General features: G+C 37.3%; 1 protein-coding gene across 8 annotated transcripts in view; it reads right to left on the bottom strand.

Moving 5' to 3' along the window:
* Positions 1–42: 42 nt before the first annotated feature.
* The window catches only part of LOC113057699 (actin-binding LIM protein 3-like), a 60,064-nt gene continuing 47,312 nt past the window's right edge, over positions 43–12,794 (bottom strand). For 5 of the 8 annotated variants that reach the window (XM_026225182.1, XM_026225186.1, XM_026225187.1 and 2 more), the window contains 9 exons: positions 9,619–9,756; positions 7,941–8,011; positions 7,514–7,667; positions 3,345–3,374; positions 2,969–3,024; positions 2,812–2,872; positions 2,678–2,685; positions 2,062–2,142; positions 43–1,559 (listed from right to left, as the gene is read on the bottom strand). In XM_026225182.1, coding sequence (XP_026080967.1) covers positions 1,446–1,559; positions 2,062–2,142; positions 2,678–2,685; positions 2,812–2,872; positions 2,969–3,024; positions 3,345–3,374; positions 7,514–7,667; positions 7,941–8,011; positions 9,619–9,756 — 713 coding nt within the window. In that variant the 3' untranslated portion in view covers positions 43–1,445. The remainder of the gene's footprint in view (positions 1,560–2,061; positions 2,143–2,677; positions 2,686–2,811; positions 2,873–2,968; positions 3,025–3,344; positions 3,375–7,513; positions 7,668–7,940; positions 8,012–9,618; positions 9,757–12,794) is intronic. The other 3 variants (XM_026225184.1, XM_026225185.1, XM_026225189.1) reach the window with 1 other exon arrangement.

The raw sequence follows: 12,794 nt of genomic DNA, 5'->3' as shown, positions 1-12,794 counted from the left end.
GAATGCCCCACATGACTACTGATGCCACTGACACAAAAACAGTTTTACAGAAGAAAACAAACTTTTATTGCATTATAAGATGTACATCGTCTGTTGAAACTGACAAATAAATAAAGTTAGTAAGGTAGCAATAGTGATTAAAAAAGAGAGACTCAAAAATATGGTTATACTCTAGCTCTCTTCCTTCACTATGAAATTAATAGAACACTTCATAACAATCTATTGGGCAAACAGGTTGTAAACACTACACACAAAGGCAGAAAACATGATGGTTTCACCTGCTTGTCAGTGAGGTACAAAAACTATCAGTATCCCTTGGCATGAAAGACCCCACGGTTACTGTTAGGTCCTTATCAGGGTTACAGCTTGTTATTTGTTACTTCCTTCAGTGGTGTGATAATGTGTTTTTCATCCAATAATATGACTGCGAACATGTTATCCATATTATTGGCCATACAATTCATGTTTACTCCCTCTGCATTTATTTAATTACTAAATCAGGTGACGTAATCGCCCTGGCATGACCCAAAAATATATTAAACCCACTTAAGGTATCACAGCATTTCCTGATCCATCCTTACAAGAATGATGAAAGTAAACTGGTCTAACCTAACCAACAGATCTCTTTTTAAAGAGCATACCATCTCAGAAAGAAAGAAAAACATTGCATCTTAATTCTTTCCTAGTATCTGTGTTGTCTTCAACATCTGTATCAGACACAAGCCATATGTATTTCTACCATCACAATATACAATGTGTGTTTCAGCAATATTACTCTAATAATCCTAAAGTCTTCTTGTGAGAAAAGTGTACATTCAGAATGAGTTACTCAATGGAAATGACCTGAACAAAGTACAGCACCGTAGTGCTCAGTTTCGTCTGCCTACTTCACAAATAACAGTCAGACTTTGGTATTCTTTGTCAAGCACATCAGCTCTTATTTCAGTCCACCTAAACTTATGTAGTCCTTGTAAAATAGTGAAATAAAAGGACAGAAAAATATAATTTTATAACCTTTCAAATTAAATATTACTTAATAATGTACTTGATGGGTAATTTGAATGATTCATCCACTCTCATTATAGTTGTATTAGTCATATTTACATTATGTTCACTCACTTTGCTGGTGCATAAATTAATAGAGAACATAAGGCAAAATTCAAAATCCTTACAAATCCTGATTCCTTCGTCTTGTCATTCAGAAACAAAATAAAATGTGCCTTAGAACCACTTTACACTCAAGTACAACTAAAATGTTCCCACCCTTCTGTTTATGTTATTTATTTCTGTCTTTCAGTTTTTTTTTCTTCTAGCCTGTCTAATCATATATATGCATCTGTCACAAAGAACAGTAGCACTATTTCTAGGTATAGACCAGGCATAACTATTTGTTAGTTAGACTGGAACAGGTATTCAGGTCTCTGTGTGCGTGTGGGACAGAAATGTTAGAACAGCCGGGCTTGTTTCTTCATCTCGTTCCTCTTCCACAGTGCCAGACGGTCAAACTCAACCATCGTCATCCCAAACACCTGATAGAACTCCTCGGGGGAAAGATGCCGCTAAAATGAAAAGCACAATTCAGTATGTCCATCTAGTCATCCATGTCTTCATTATTTGTAAGCAATTATTAAATATCTTTAGAATATTACATATTTACTATATATAGAGATAGCTAGATAGATCTTATGTTCTCTCATGCTCACCAAATCTACAATTATTTAATAACAAATACAGTAGAAATAATAATATTGAGAAATATTACGACAATATAAAATAATTGTTTTCTGTATATAATATATATTTTAACATGTCAATTATTTCTGTAGAAGAACAGCGTTCGTTTTAAAAAGAAATCTTTTTGTAACATTGTAAAGTTCTGATCAATTTAATGTATCTCTGCTGTATAGTAATTACTTATTGGGTGGTAAGTATATTAAGAATGATTTTTCTTTCAAACAATCAAACATTTGAACAGCAGTGTATTTATACAATATATCGTTTAGAATTGATATAATACTCATACATTAAAACTGTTACATGCTGTAATAATACATAGTTTACCTCCAATCTGGCCCGGTCTACATCCTTTGGTAACCTGTTACGCCCCCTGGAGGTCACAAGAAGTGCTTCATATGAGTAGATCTGTAATGAAAGTTAGCCATGCATTTAATTAAATTCAAAATACGTAAATATTGAAACTTATATTCATTTATTTACAAATAACTGTCCTGGCTCTGTGAAATTTTCTTTCATAGATTGGGAATGGAAAGCTAAGCACTGTTCTCGGAGCAAGCTGTGCATTGGTGGACCTCATTTTCCTCTCACTTTCAAAGCCTCTGGCACAGAAGCTATAACTGAGACAGGAAGCAGAACAATATATTCCTGACCAACCAGAAGCAAACGGGTCAGACAAACTCCTGCCCTCTCCATGCCCCCTGCAGTCTCCAACTCACTAAGGGCCAGCTGGAGAAATGACACTGTGACCTTATGACCTGGAAGCATTACTTTTCCATCCTCGGGTTTCTGCATGCTTTGACCAGCATTTCTTTGACCTATCAATGTTCATTAGACTGACATACTATGGCTAGGCTTTCCTCTGGAGTGGACAGTGGGCTGATGTTTAGTGTCTCTCTGGGCCCTCTTGAATCCTCTGGTAATGCTAAACCATCATCCTTACCTTGTACTCTGTTGGGAAAGAAAATAAAAAGCTTTTAATGTCAGAACTAATTTCTGTACAAATAATTTTATTCTCAAATATGTCAGCAAAATAAGCATTTTGTAAAAATAAGGGGAAAAAACTCCTTTACTTACCTCTGTTTCCCCAGTTGACGTCACTGCCACTGTCATACTGATAGTAGTCTGCACTTTGTGGCTGGAAGATAAATACACAGGCAAACAAATTGTGGCTAAAGGTTTAAATAACATTTCCAACCCATCTGCTTTAAGTGCTCTGTTTAGTGAAACTTACCCTGTGCAATCCATTCCTGCCATATCCGGGCAGAGAAGCTGACTTGGATATGTAGTCTTCAAATAGTAATAATAATAAGACAGAACAATTAACATACATTTATGAAACAACCTCACTATTTAGGAAAAGGTTTGTTAAATTTTGACCGCTTTGTCCATAAGTGCACAGTAGAGGGCGCTAGTGACCAGGCTTGAATCTGTGTCGACAACTGCAAATATTTATCTGTTTTTTTATTTATGCAAAATAAATTAACTACAGACTACATACACAGTCTCCCTGGGGTCAAAAACCTTGCAAAATAATTATGAGAATCATAAATCTTGCCAAAACCATAATATGAGCACCCAGCAATTCTCAGGAGTATATGGCCACTCACCATTCTCAACTGCAAAGTTTGTCCGAGGAGCTGAAGGAAAGAGAAATAAATATTATAATCTCTTCACTAATCTGATAATTAATTCTATGTTAATAATAAATTAAAATCACTAAATTGGGTCAAGTGAAGCAATAGCAGTTCACTATAAGAAACATTTCCCCTTAAACAAACTAATGTGCATAGTGCAATAGGCCAAATATGCAGTTATTGGTACATAATGTGCTGCTGTGTAGACTGGTACTAAGCTCCTTATGTCTGCCATCAGGTCAGACCTCTGTCTGAGTCCCCTGAGTTTTAGGACCACAGAAAAAAAACCATCAGAAAAGTCTCAAAACGATCACAAATAGAGCAGAGAGTAAGCTGCTCACGAGTCTCACTGAAACACAGCACATTAAAGCGCTCAATGAGCCTGAAGAATGCTGAGGAATGGAAAAAAAGCCATGGCAGTGTACAGAAAAAAGAGAAAAGGATAAAGCAAGGGTAACAAAAGGAACGTTACGGATGAAAAGGAAGAAACTCAATAAGAAACTTGACATGAAAAAGTGTGAATATATATTTAACCAAAAAACGTTTGGTAGCATACATAAATTAAAACATATACATATACATATACATATACATATACATATACATATACATATACAATGTTCATTTCCTGCCTGTCTTAACCTTCCAGGATGTCACCACTGTAATCAAGTGTTTTACCTCAGTTGTATGAATCGGATCTACAATGTTACTCCCAAACTTCCCCTTGATTTATTTCTTGTGCTGTGCAGTAAATACTACCCATTTCTATTCATGAATAAAAGAAGACATGGGACACCAGCATGGGTTGCACCAGGCATTGTGAAGTGTAGCGATGGATATGGGGGAGGGCAAAGCAGGAATAGTGAAGCCAGATCCATGTACAGACAGGGGAGGAAAACAGGGAACTAAAGAGAGGGAGGGGATGAAGGGAAAATTCCAGATGCTTCATGCACTTCCCCATGAGATACACAGAAATAGAATTAAGGAGAGCAACCTGCTCACATGCACATGAGGAGGGATGGAGAAAGAGGAAGAGGAAAAATGAGATAAAAAAAAGAAAGAGTAGGGGTGAAAGGTGGGTTGTAATGTAGGAAAGTTATTAAGTGAAGACGGATACAGTTATCAACCCCATTTATCAAATAAATATGGAAAATATTTCACCACACACACACACACAAACACACACACACACCATGTTCATTTAACCAACTTATGGTGCTTTTGGCATTGTGGGCAGGTGCCAAATTCTGCTGGAAAATGAAATCCGCATCTTCAAAAAGCTGGTCAGCAGAAGAAGAATGAAGTGCTCCAAAATGTCTTGGTAAACAGGTGCAGTGACTTTGGTTTTCAGAAAACACAATACAATACATTTCATCCCAAATCATCACAGACTGTGAAAACTTAACACTGGACTTCAAGCAACTTGGGCTATGAGCTTCGCCACCCTTCCTCCAGACTCTAGGACCTTGGTTTCCATATGAAATACAAAACTTGCTCTCATCTGAAAAGAGGACTTTGGACCACTGGGCAACAGTCCAGTTCTTCTTCTCCTTTGCCCAGGTAAGACACCTCTGATGCTGTCTGTGGTTCAGCAAATTCCTTGACACGTCTGTGTGTGGTGGCTCTTGATGCCTTGACCCCAGCCTCAGTCTATTGCGTGTGAAGTTCACTCAAATTCTTGAATCGATTTTGCTTGACAATCCTCATAAGGCTGCGGTTCTCCCGGTTGGTTGTGCATGTTTTTCTTCCACACTTTTTCCTTCCACTCAACTTTCTGTTAACATGCTTGGATACAGCACTCTGTGAACAGCCAGCTTCTTTGGCAATGAATGTTTGACAACCTCCTTGAGGTTGACATGTCACCATATTCTAATTTGTTGAGATAGTGAATTGGTGGGTTTTTGTTAAATGTGAGTCAATATCATCACAATTAAAAGAATCAAATATTTTTTTTAATTCATGATTTTCACAATTTGAGTTGAATTACTGAAATGAACTTTTCCAAAACATTCTAATTTATTGAGATGCACCTGTTATATATATATATATATATATATATATATATATATATATATATATATATATATATATATATATATATATATATATATATATATATATATATATATATTTATTAGTGGTGGGCATAGATGAATTTTTTTTAATCTAGATCAATCTCACTGTAACCTTGGAATTAATCTAGATTAATCTAGATTAAAAAGGCTCATTTGAATTCTGCCTAAGGCATTCAGAATATTTATGCTACTCAAATAAAATAATGACTAAAAGTAACGTTAATTCTTTGAGAACGGGTTTCTCAAGACAGGTGGTGCATTAGACCAGGGGCTCATCTCCTGTTTCCAAAATGCATCACAAACTGCTTGAGAAAGCTGTAAACTAATTCCACAGTGCACAACGTGCAAACAACCTAATGGCTGTTTCACACATCATCCGTCTGCAGTGCGTATGCGTTTTGTATTATTTTATGCACCCATGTTAACAGATTCCAGAGCTCACGCAGTTGCAGTCCGTCAGTGCGTTCCAGGAGCGGTGCGTCTGCAGCAGTGCAGCGATCGTTCACGTACCGAGTAGCGGACTGCAAACGCATCCTGTGTGAAAGCACAATGAGTAGGAGTCCGTGCTGCTTCTGCACCACATACACAAACACGGACTGCATACACACTGGAGACAGAGTATATGTGAAACAGGCGTGCGTCTTGTTGAGGTTTCCATTGGGAAGCTTCTTTAAAAAAAAAATAAAATAAATCCCTGAAGCAAACTCGGAAGCATCTTACCACGTCACGTTTTCACAATAATTTCACAGTAGGCATACACACAGGTTTTAAGACTCATTCTTGATCCCTACAGATTCGGCTAGGTATACTCCGTGCTAAAATATCAAGGTGAAAGTCATCACAGCTCGCGTAGTATAGACCCAGCTCCCAACCCAACTTTAAGAATAGATTAACGGGGATATTTTTATTAGTGCCCGATAAGAGTCTCACGTTAACGGAGCACGTTAACGCCGATAACGGCCCACCACTAATATATATATACATACATACACACACACACACACACACAAACACACATGCATATACTAAAATATTAGGTTGTTGGATATAGAAAGGTCAGATTGAGTGTTAATATAAAGCAACAGGGAGAAGTGTGTGTATATGTGAAAAAAGAGCGAGAGACAAAGAAATAACCAGAACAGGTGCACCGCATTGCTGTAGTGTAATATTTTATTTAATTTTTGCTGTGTCTGCACTATTCCTTAAACCCTTCAGAGTTCAATTCTCCCAGCATCACAGTCCTACAGTATATCATCATATGCTGGCCGTGTCACCATTGACTTAAGTCTGCCTTCACTGTAAAGCGATCCAGAGCTCCACTGCCTTAATTAGATGGCTCTGTGCCAAACCTTCTTTGACCATGCTGCCCTACGCTGAATAATGACAGACATACTGAAGGCAAGCAAAGCAACTCCCATACTGCATGCAGTCAAAACCACACCGGACCTGTTGCTGTCCAGATCAAATGTAGGGCTGTGCAATTAATCGAAATCGAATCGCAATTGCAATTTAAGATGTTGCGATTTGCTAATCACAAAGCCTGTGATGTGGATGTGTTATTACTCTGTTTCAGATCATATGCATGACTGCCAGCCTTGAGTGACAGGCTTACTAACCAATAGATTGAGCACACATTCGTTCTCCCCAATCAGCTCTGCTCAAGCCAACTGCGTATACGCCCAGCATAAAAAAGAAAAAGAACACAGAAAGCGGGAGAGAGACAGAGTGGGATTATGGTGTCTACAGGGTCAAATTGATAATTAGAATTAAAGAAATTAAAGAAATTAAAGAAAAACGTATGCAACTTAAGCTTCGAAATGACAGACAACGAACAAAAAGATAGTGATAGAAAAGAGGGTAAGTATACTACAACAATATTATATAACAATATTGAGCTGAAGCTATGACTTCAAATCGCAATGTCTGTCAAAAATTTGTAAAGTCTTAATTAAATGCAGTGACCAATATGATATGCCATGCTCTGTTACTGATGACCCTTTAGCAACCCCCTCCGAACACACATCTCTATAATCTGCGGTCATACAGCATCTCAAGTGAAGTACTTACAGCCGTTAACTGTGTTGTTGTGGCCCATGCTGTGCAACATCTCCCTGCTCCCACTGCGGGAGTTCCGTGCGCTGCCCCAGGGGTCGTTGTCATAGGAACCGGAGCGGGCTTTCATCTCCTCCTTCAAGATCATCCTACCGATACCACCCTGAATCTGAGACACAGAGAGAGAGAGAAAGAGGAAGACAGAAACAAATGAAATAATGAGTGAGACAGTAAGAGTGATCAGCACTTGATGCTTAGTGGCTAGATTTAAAGAAATGGTTATATGTAAATCTCTGAGTAGACAGATGGGCTTTAACTTTATGACAGATCGTAGATTATCAAACCCAGGCAAGTTATATGTAATTATTTAATTAACCCAAGCTTTAATTACTGGTTAGAGGGCACTGTGAAAGTAAAGAGACGGGCTGCCCTATTGGCTTACTCTTTGAAGACCGTGACTCCAGCCATCCTCTTCTCCACCTGATGAGTACCTTCTCCGAATAGCACGTAAAGCTGAGAGGGAAAGATATTATGAGAGAAAGAGAGAGTGAAATAATTTGTCTTGGTGGAGAAAAAAACAATTGTTTAAGCATCTAAAGGGAAAATGACAGTAAAATATGCTATACAATGTGTGTGTGTATATATATATATATATATATATATATATATATATATATATATATATTGTGGTGGGAGGAGCAAATGACAGACACAGTGGGCGTGGAGTCAGGCCTCGGAGAGGCTTTTATTAACAGAAAATAAAACAAAAAGAGGGAATAAACGTGGCCAAAGGGGGAGAGTGTCCAAAATAAACAGGGGATCTGGTGTCCTCATCATGCTATGGGGCTCGTGTGGGTCGGACAGTGTTCATGAAGGAAGGGTCCAGGTAAGGGGCGGAGTCCGGCGGCCAAACGCACTCCCCTCTTCGGGCCGGGGTTTGATCGGCGGCGGCTTCTTCTAGCGGCCGCGTCCTTGCACGTCTCTGGTTGCCTGGGAGTCCTTCAAGGCACCCTTCCTGGACCCACGAGAACACCAGTGTACATGCACGGGGAAGAGACCGGTCTCCTGAGGAGAGGGGCGTTGGGCTTTTAAACAGCGGCGGTGATGAGGCTCCATTTACGTCAGGTGTGCCCCATCACAGGGGTGGCGATTTAGGACGGGGTGCCGATGATTATCAGGCAGAAGGCAGCTGACTCGTCACAATATATATATATATACAGATAAACGCCATTTAAAAAAATAAGTTTCCGCCAAAATCAGTAATGTATCTGGTTGGTATTAAAAAGTTTTTTTTTTATGCAAAATGCATATATTCGCGGAGTTATTAGGTCATGTTTTCTCCATTTTTTCCAAACCGCGACGTTTGGTAAATGAATAGTTTAGTTTGGCTTCAGTTTTAGTATAATACATGTTCTTGTCAAATTAGATTTGCACATTTAAAAAAAAAATGTTTTATTAAAATGGAATTTTTCTGTAAAACCATTCAATAAAAAAATAAACTTTGCTTTTGTGTGTTTATTTAGATGTTCTTGATTAGTTTGAGTATTCCAAATTATGGGTATTTATAAAGCATTATTTAGTGGATCAGGTTAAACAGGTTAAGATATTTTGTATTAAATCACTACTATGCATATGGGACTGCTCAATTGGAAAAGGAACTGCTCTGCAATATAATACTGTTATGGCCCCTGTTTAGTTTCTTTGCCTTTTGGTTTTCCTTGTTACCGTTCGCCTGTGTTTATGCAAGTTAGTCTCCTTGGTTGTTAATTAGTTCTCCAAATCTGTTCTGTTTCAGTTAATTATCATCTGTCTTTTTAAGCCCTCAGGTTTAATAATTTTGCTGTCTAGTATTGTTTGCGGTTTATAGGTGTGTTGTATTTATCATTAAAGACTGTGTGTTGGGATTCTCCTACGTTGTGCGCTTGATTATCAGCAACACATAAATGCATTATTATTATGACATACTTAATATACTCCATATTCAGAGACTATAGGATCTTTATTGACGTCCCTGTATTTGGAACATTTTGGAATGATTGTGGCAGGTGGGAGGGACAGGAAAGCGCTGTGAGGCCAGTGAACTGAACACATAGGACATAATGAATACATTCATCACTTACATTTAGGAGAGCTGGTGTAATGGTAGTTATCAGACTCTGAGTGCTGGTAGTGTTCAGGTGAGTAGGCTGATGGTAATTTGGAAGAATGGACAATGTCCTCACTGGTCTTGCTCTTGGTTGCTGGATTGCAGTGATTGCCTGTGGAGAGAGTATGTCAAGATTATATCTTTGGAAAATCTTGAGATATAACAGCACATAGTACAATCAAGCCCCCTTTACATGTAACATTAGTATGCATTTCAGTGATCGCACAATACACATCAAAAAACAGCTGTAAGTGCAACCAAAAGTTTTTTCCCCCTTCTAGACAATATTAACATCCTTTATTGGTGAAATTATTTAATATACTGTAGGTAAACAGTAGATAAGATACATTTTTTTTCTGTTCAAAAATAAAGTAATGCTACAGTATACTGTTTTAGTTTTTTTCCTGTCAAAATCATCGTTTTGCATTTTGAATTATCCGTTAAAAACATTCTGTTTGGGAGACTATATCTCTATTCAATCATTAAAGACAAATTTGGAACTCAACCTACATAACGCTAATGCTAATGCAATGCTAGGCGTTAAGGGGGCATCAGAAAAAATAAAGAAAGAAAGAAATACAACGCTCACAAAATGTTAGGAAATAACTTTAACACAGTCCACAAAACTCAATATTAAGCATCTTTATTCATAGAAATTAGATATTGAATAAGCACAGAAAACACTTTATATTGACACATACATTGACATATTGCCTTTCAAATCTAAAGCAACACCAGTCAAAAACAGCACTGAACTCCCATCCATATATAACAACACACACAAGAAGATTCAACACAAATACAGAAGCACAGGCCTCACAGAATATTACCAATCCCTAATGGAAAAGACTTCACAGGGATGAGAGACGGAATGCAAGTTCTAGAGAACAAGCGAACAAACACACTACCCAAGACGCAGACAGACAGATGTGCAGGGAGAGAGAATACTTACAGAGTGAATGGTGACCGGGGAAAGTAGAGGTGGAGGGAATTGTATTTAAGGTGGTGTGGGGAAAAAAACAAGGGAAAAAAGAATAAAGGAAGAAATATTTGAATCCCAAAGAGTCTTCAGTGAGATTTTTTAGTTTGGTACCCATATGGTAGAGAAGCAAAAAATCTTCTGCAGAAACACAGCTAGACATCTTCAACAATACAACACTTTTCACTTACACATGCACATCCACCATATGGGTAGCAAAATATTCCTTGTAAAGTGTCCATTACAGGCTTGTGACACAAGGATAAACGCAAATACACACTTGACTACACACAAAATGTAAACTAAGCCAACAAGTTCTCAGAGATGATTCTGACCTTTCTTAGAGATAGCTTGATGGACTGTGCAAGTATCTGAACTGGCCAGTAAATAAATCTGTAGAATTAGTGCAGCTCTGGGCAAAACTCTGAAACAAATTAATCTCCCTTATGCCTTCTAGATCTCTGTGGTTGTATACTGTCCATAATAACTGGCAGGCCTACACAGAATCTCGGCCAGAAGCTTTGAAGAACTCAAACGGCCATCATTCAGCAGTTTCATAATTTTCCCTAAAGAAAATGTGGACAAAGATAATAGCTGGTCCTAGATACAGTATATTACAGTTTTATAGTTTCAAGCCAGCTGATTGCTGTAAAGATGTGTCTTTTGATATTTGCCAGCATAAAACATGTTTAATTTATTATTATTATTTGTATTATTATTAGTGTTGGAGAAAATCACTATTAAACGTAATGCATTATGATACTGCATTACTCCATAAAAAGTAACTAATTGTGTCACTTAGTCATTTTTATGGTAAATTGCTCTACATTGCTTTAGCATGACTTTTTGTCATCTGGGTTGGGTGTGGTTATTTGTAAAAACAAAAAACAAAAAAAAAACAAAAGTTATATTTTGGGTACTGTAATGACCAAAAATCACTTTTTTCACACCAAAAGTGATATAAATGAGGTAAACAAAGTAACCTGCGTTACTTATTTCAAAAAGTAAACTAGACATTTTTGTTCCTGACAAAAATACATGTATCAAATAATTTTTTTTTGGATTACATTAAAATACATAACATTTTGGTGGTGTGAAAACATTGCTATGGCAAAAAGAATCTGAACTGCTGAGCCCAGATACAATCCTTAATGTTGAACCATTTATTACCCATAAACCCACTTTATTATCTTTAAAACATATCAGGTATAATGTTATCATTTATTATGTTGTTATAATAAAAACAAGGATCATAATTAATCATACGGAAAATGGCAAAAGCCTGTAATGCACATTTATACAGAATATACACACATAAATACACACACACAGACATGCAGTTAAGGGAAAGATGTACTATTACTATTGTTGAGTTAAAGGGGGTTAGAGTTCATGGCATTTTGAAGACATACCAAGCAATGTACTTGACAAAAACGTGTGAGATTGTAAATTTATAAATAAACAGACAAAGATATGCACATAAACAACAATCTATCAAAGGATTGCCACCAAATAACTAACAGAAGTAGTGTCGGTACTACCTAGTCCTTACAGTACATGTACTGTAACATACAGTGTGTTATCAGAAACAATATGGCTGCCATTTGAACTCTGTGAACTACCATAGGATGTTTAGACTTTCACGCTTGCTCATGTCATGCTTAAACAGGCTTGCTTTCCTAACAGCGGTTTCTCAACAGCGTTGAGTATAATTCAGTGGGGCTTCTCCGTGGCATCTAATGCGGCCACTTCCCCATTGATCTTAAGCAGAGGGGGTCATGTTTAGTTTTAACCATGCCTCAGCAAGCCTCATCCCTTTTGCATCACCCTCCTGTAGAAGCAAGGATGCGCTCGTGCCAGTTCTACAGTCTTCTGTCATGCAAGAAACGGAAAGCAGGATGCACTCTGATGCTTAAGCAGAAAGGACAATTTATTTTCCTTTTTTTACCTAAAATATACAGTTCCAAGAAATAAAGAATGTGAATCCTTTTGATTTCTATTGACTTCTTAATATATTGGTCATAAAATAGTAGATAATCACAGTTTGCTTAAACAAATAGGCAAAACTTCTTTTGACCATTGCAAATCTGCAATTATAGAAGTTGTGGTAGTTATATAATAAGCCTTTATTTTATATTTAAGTATTGACATACTTTTTAATTTTGCACTGG

This window comes from Carassius auratus, chromosome 39, assembly GCF_003368295.1.
Source record: "Carassius auratus strain Wakin chromosome 39, ASM336829v1, whole genome shotgun sequence".
Lineage (NCBI taxonomy): Eukaryota > Metazoa > Chordata > Actinopteri > Cypriniformes > Cyprinidae > Carassius > Carassius auratus.
Note: the sequence above shows the minus strand (reverse complement) of the source record. Positions and strands in the feature narration are given on the sequence as shown.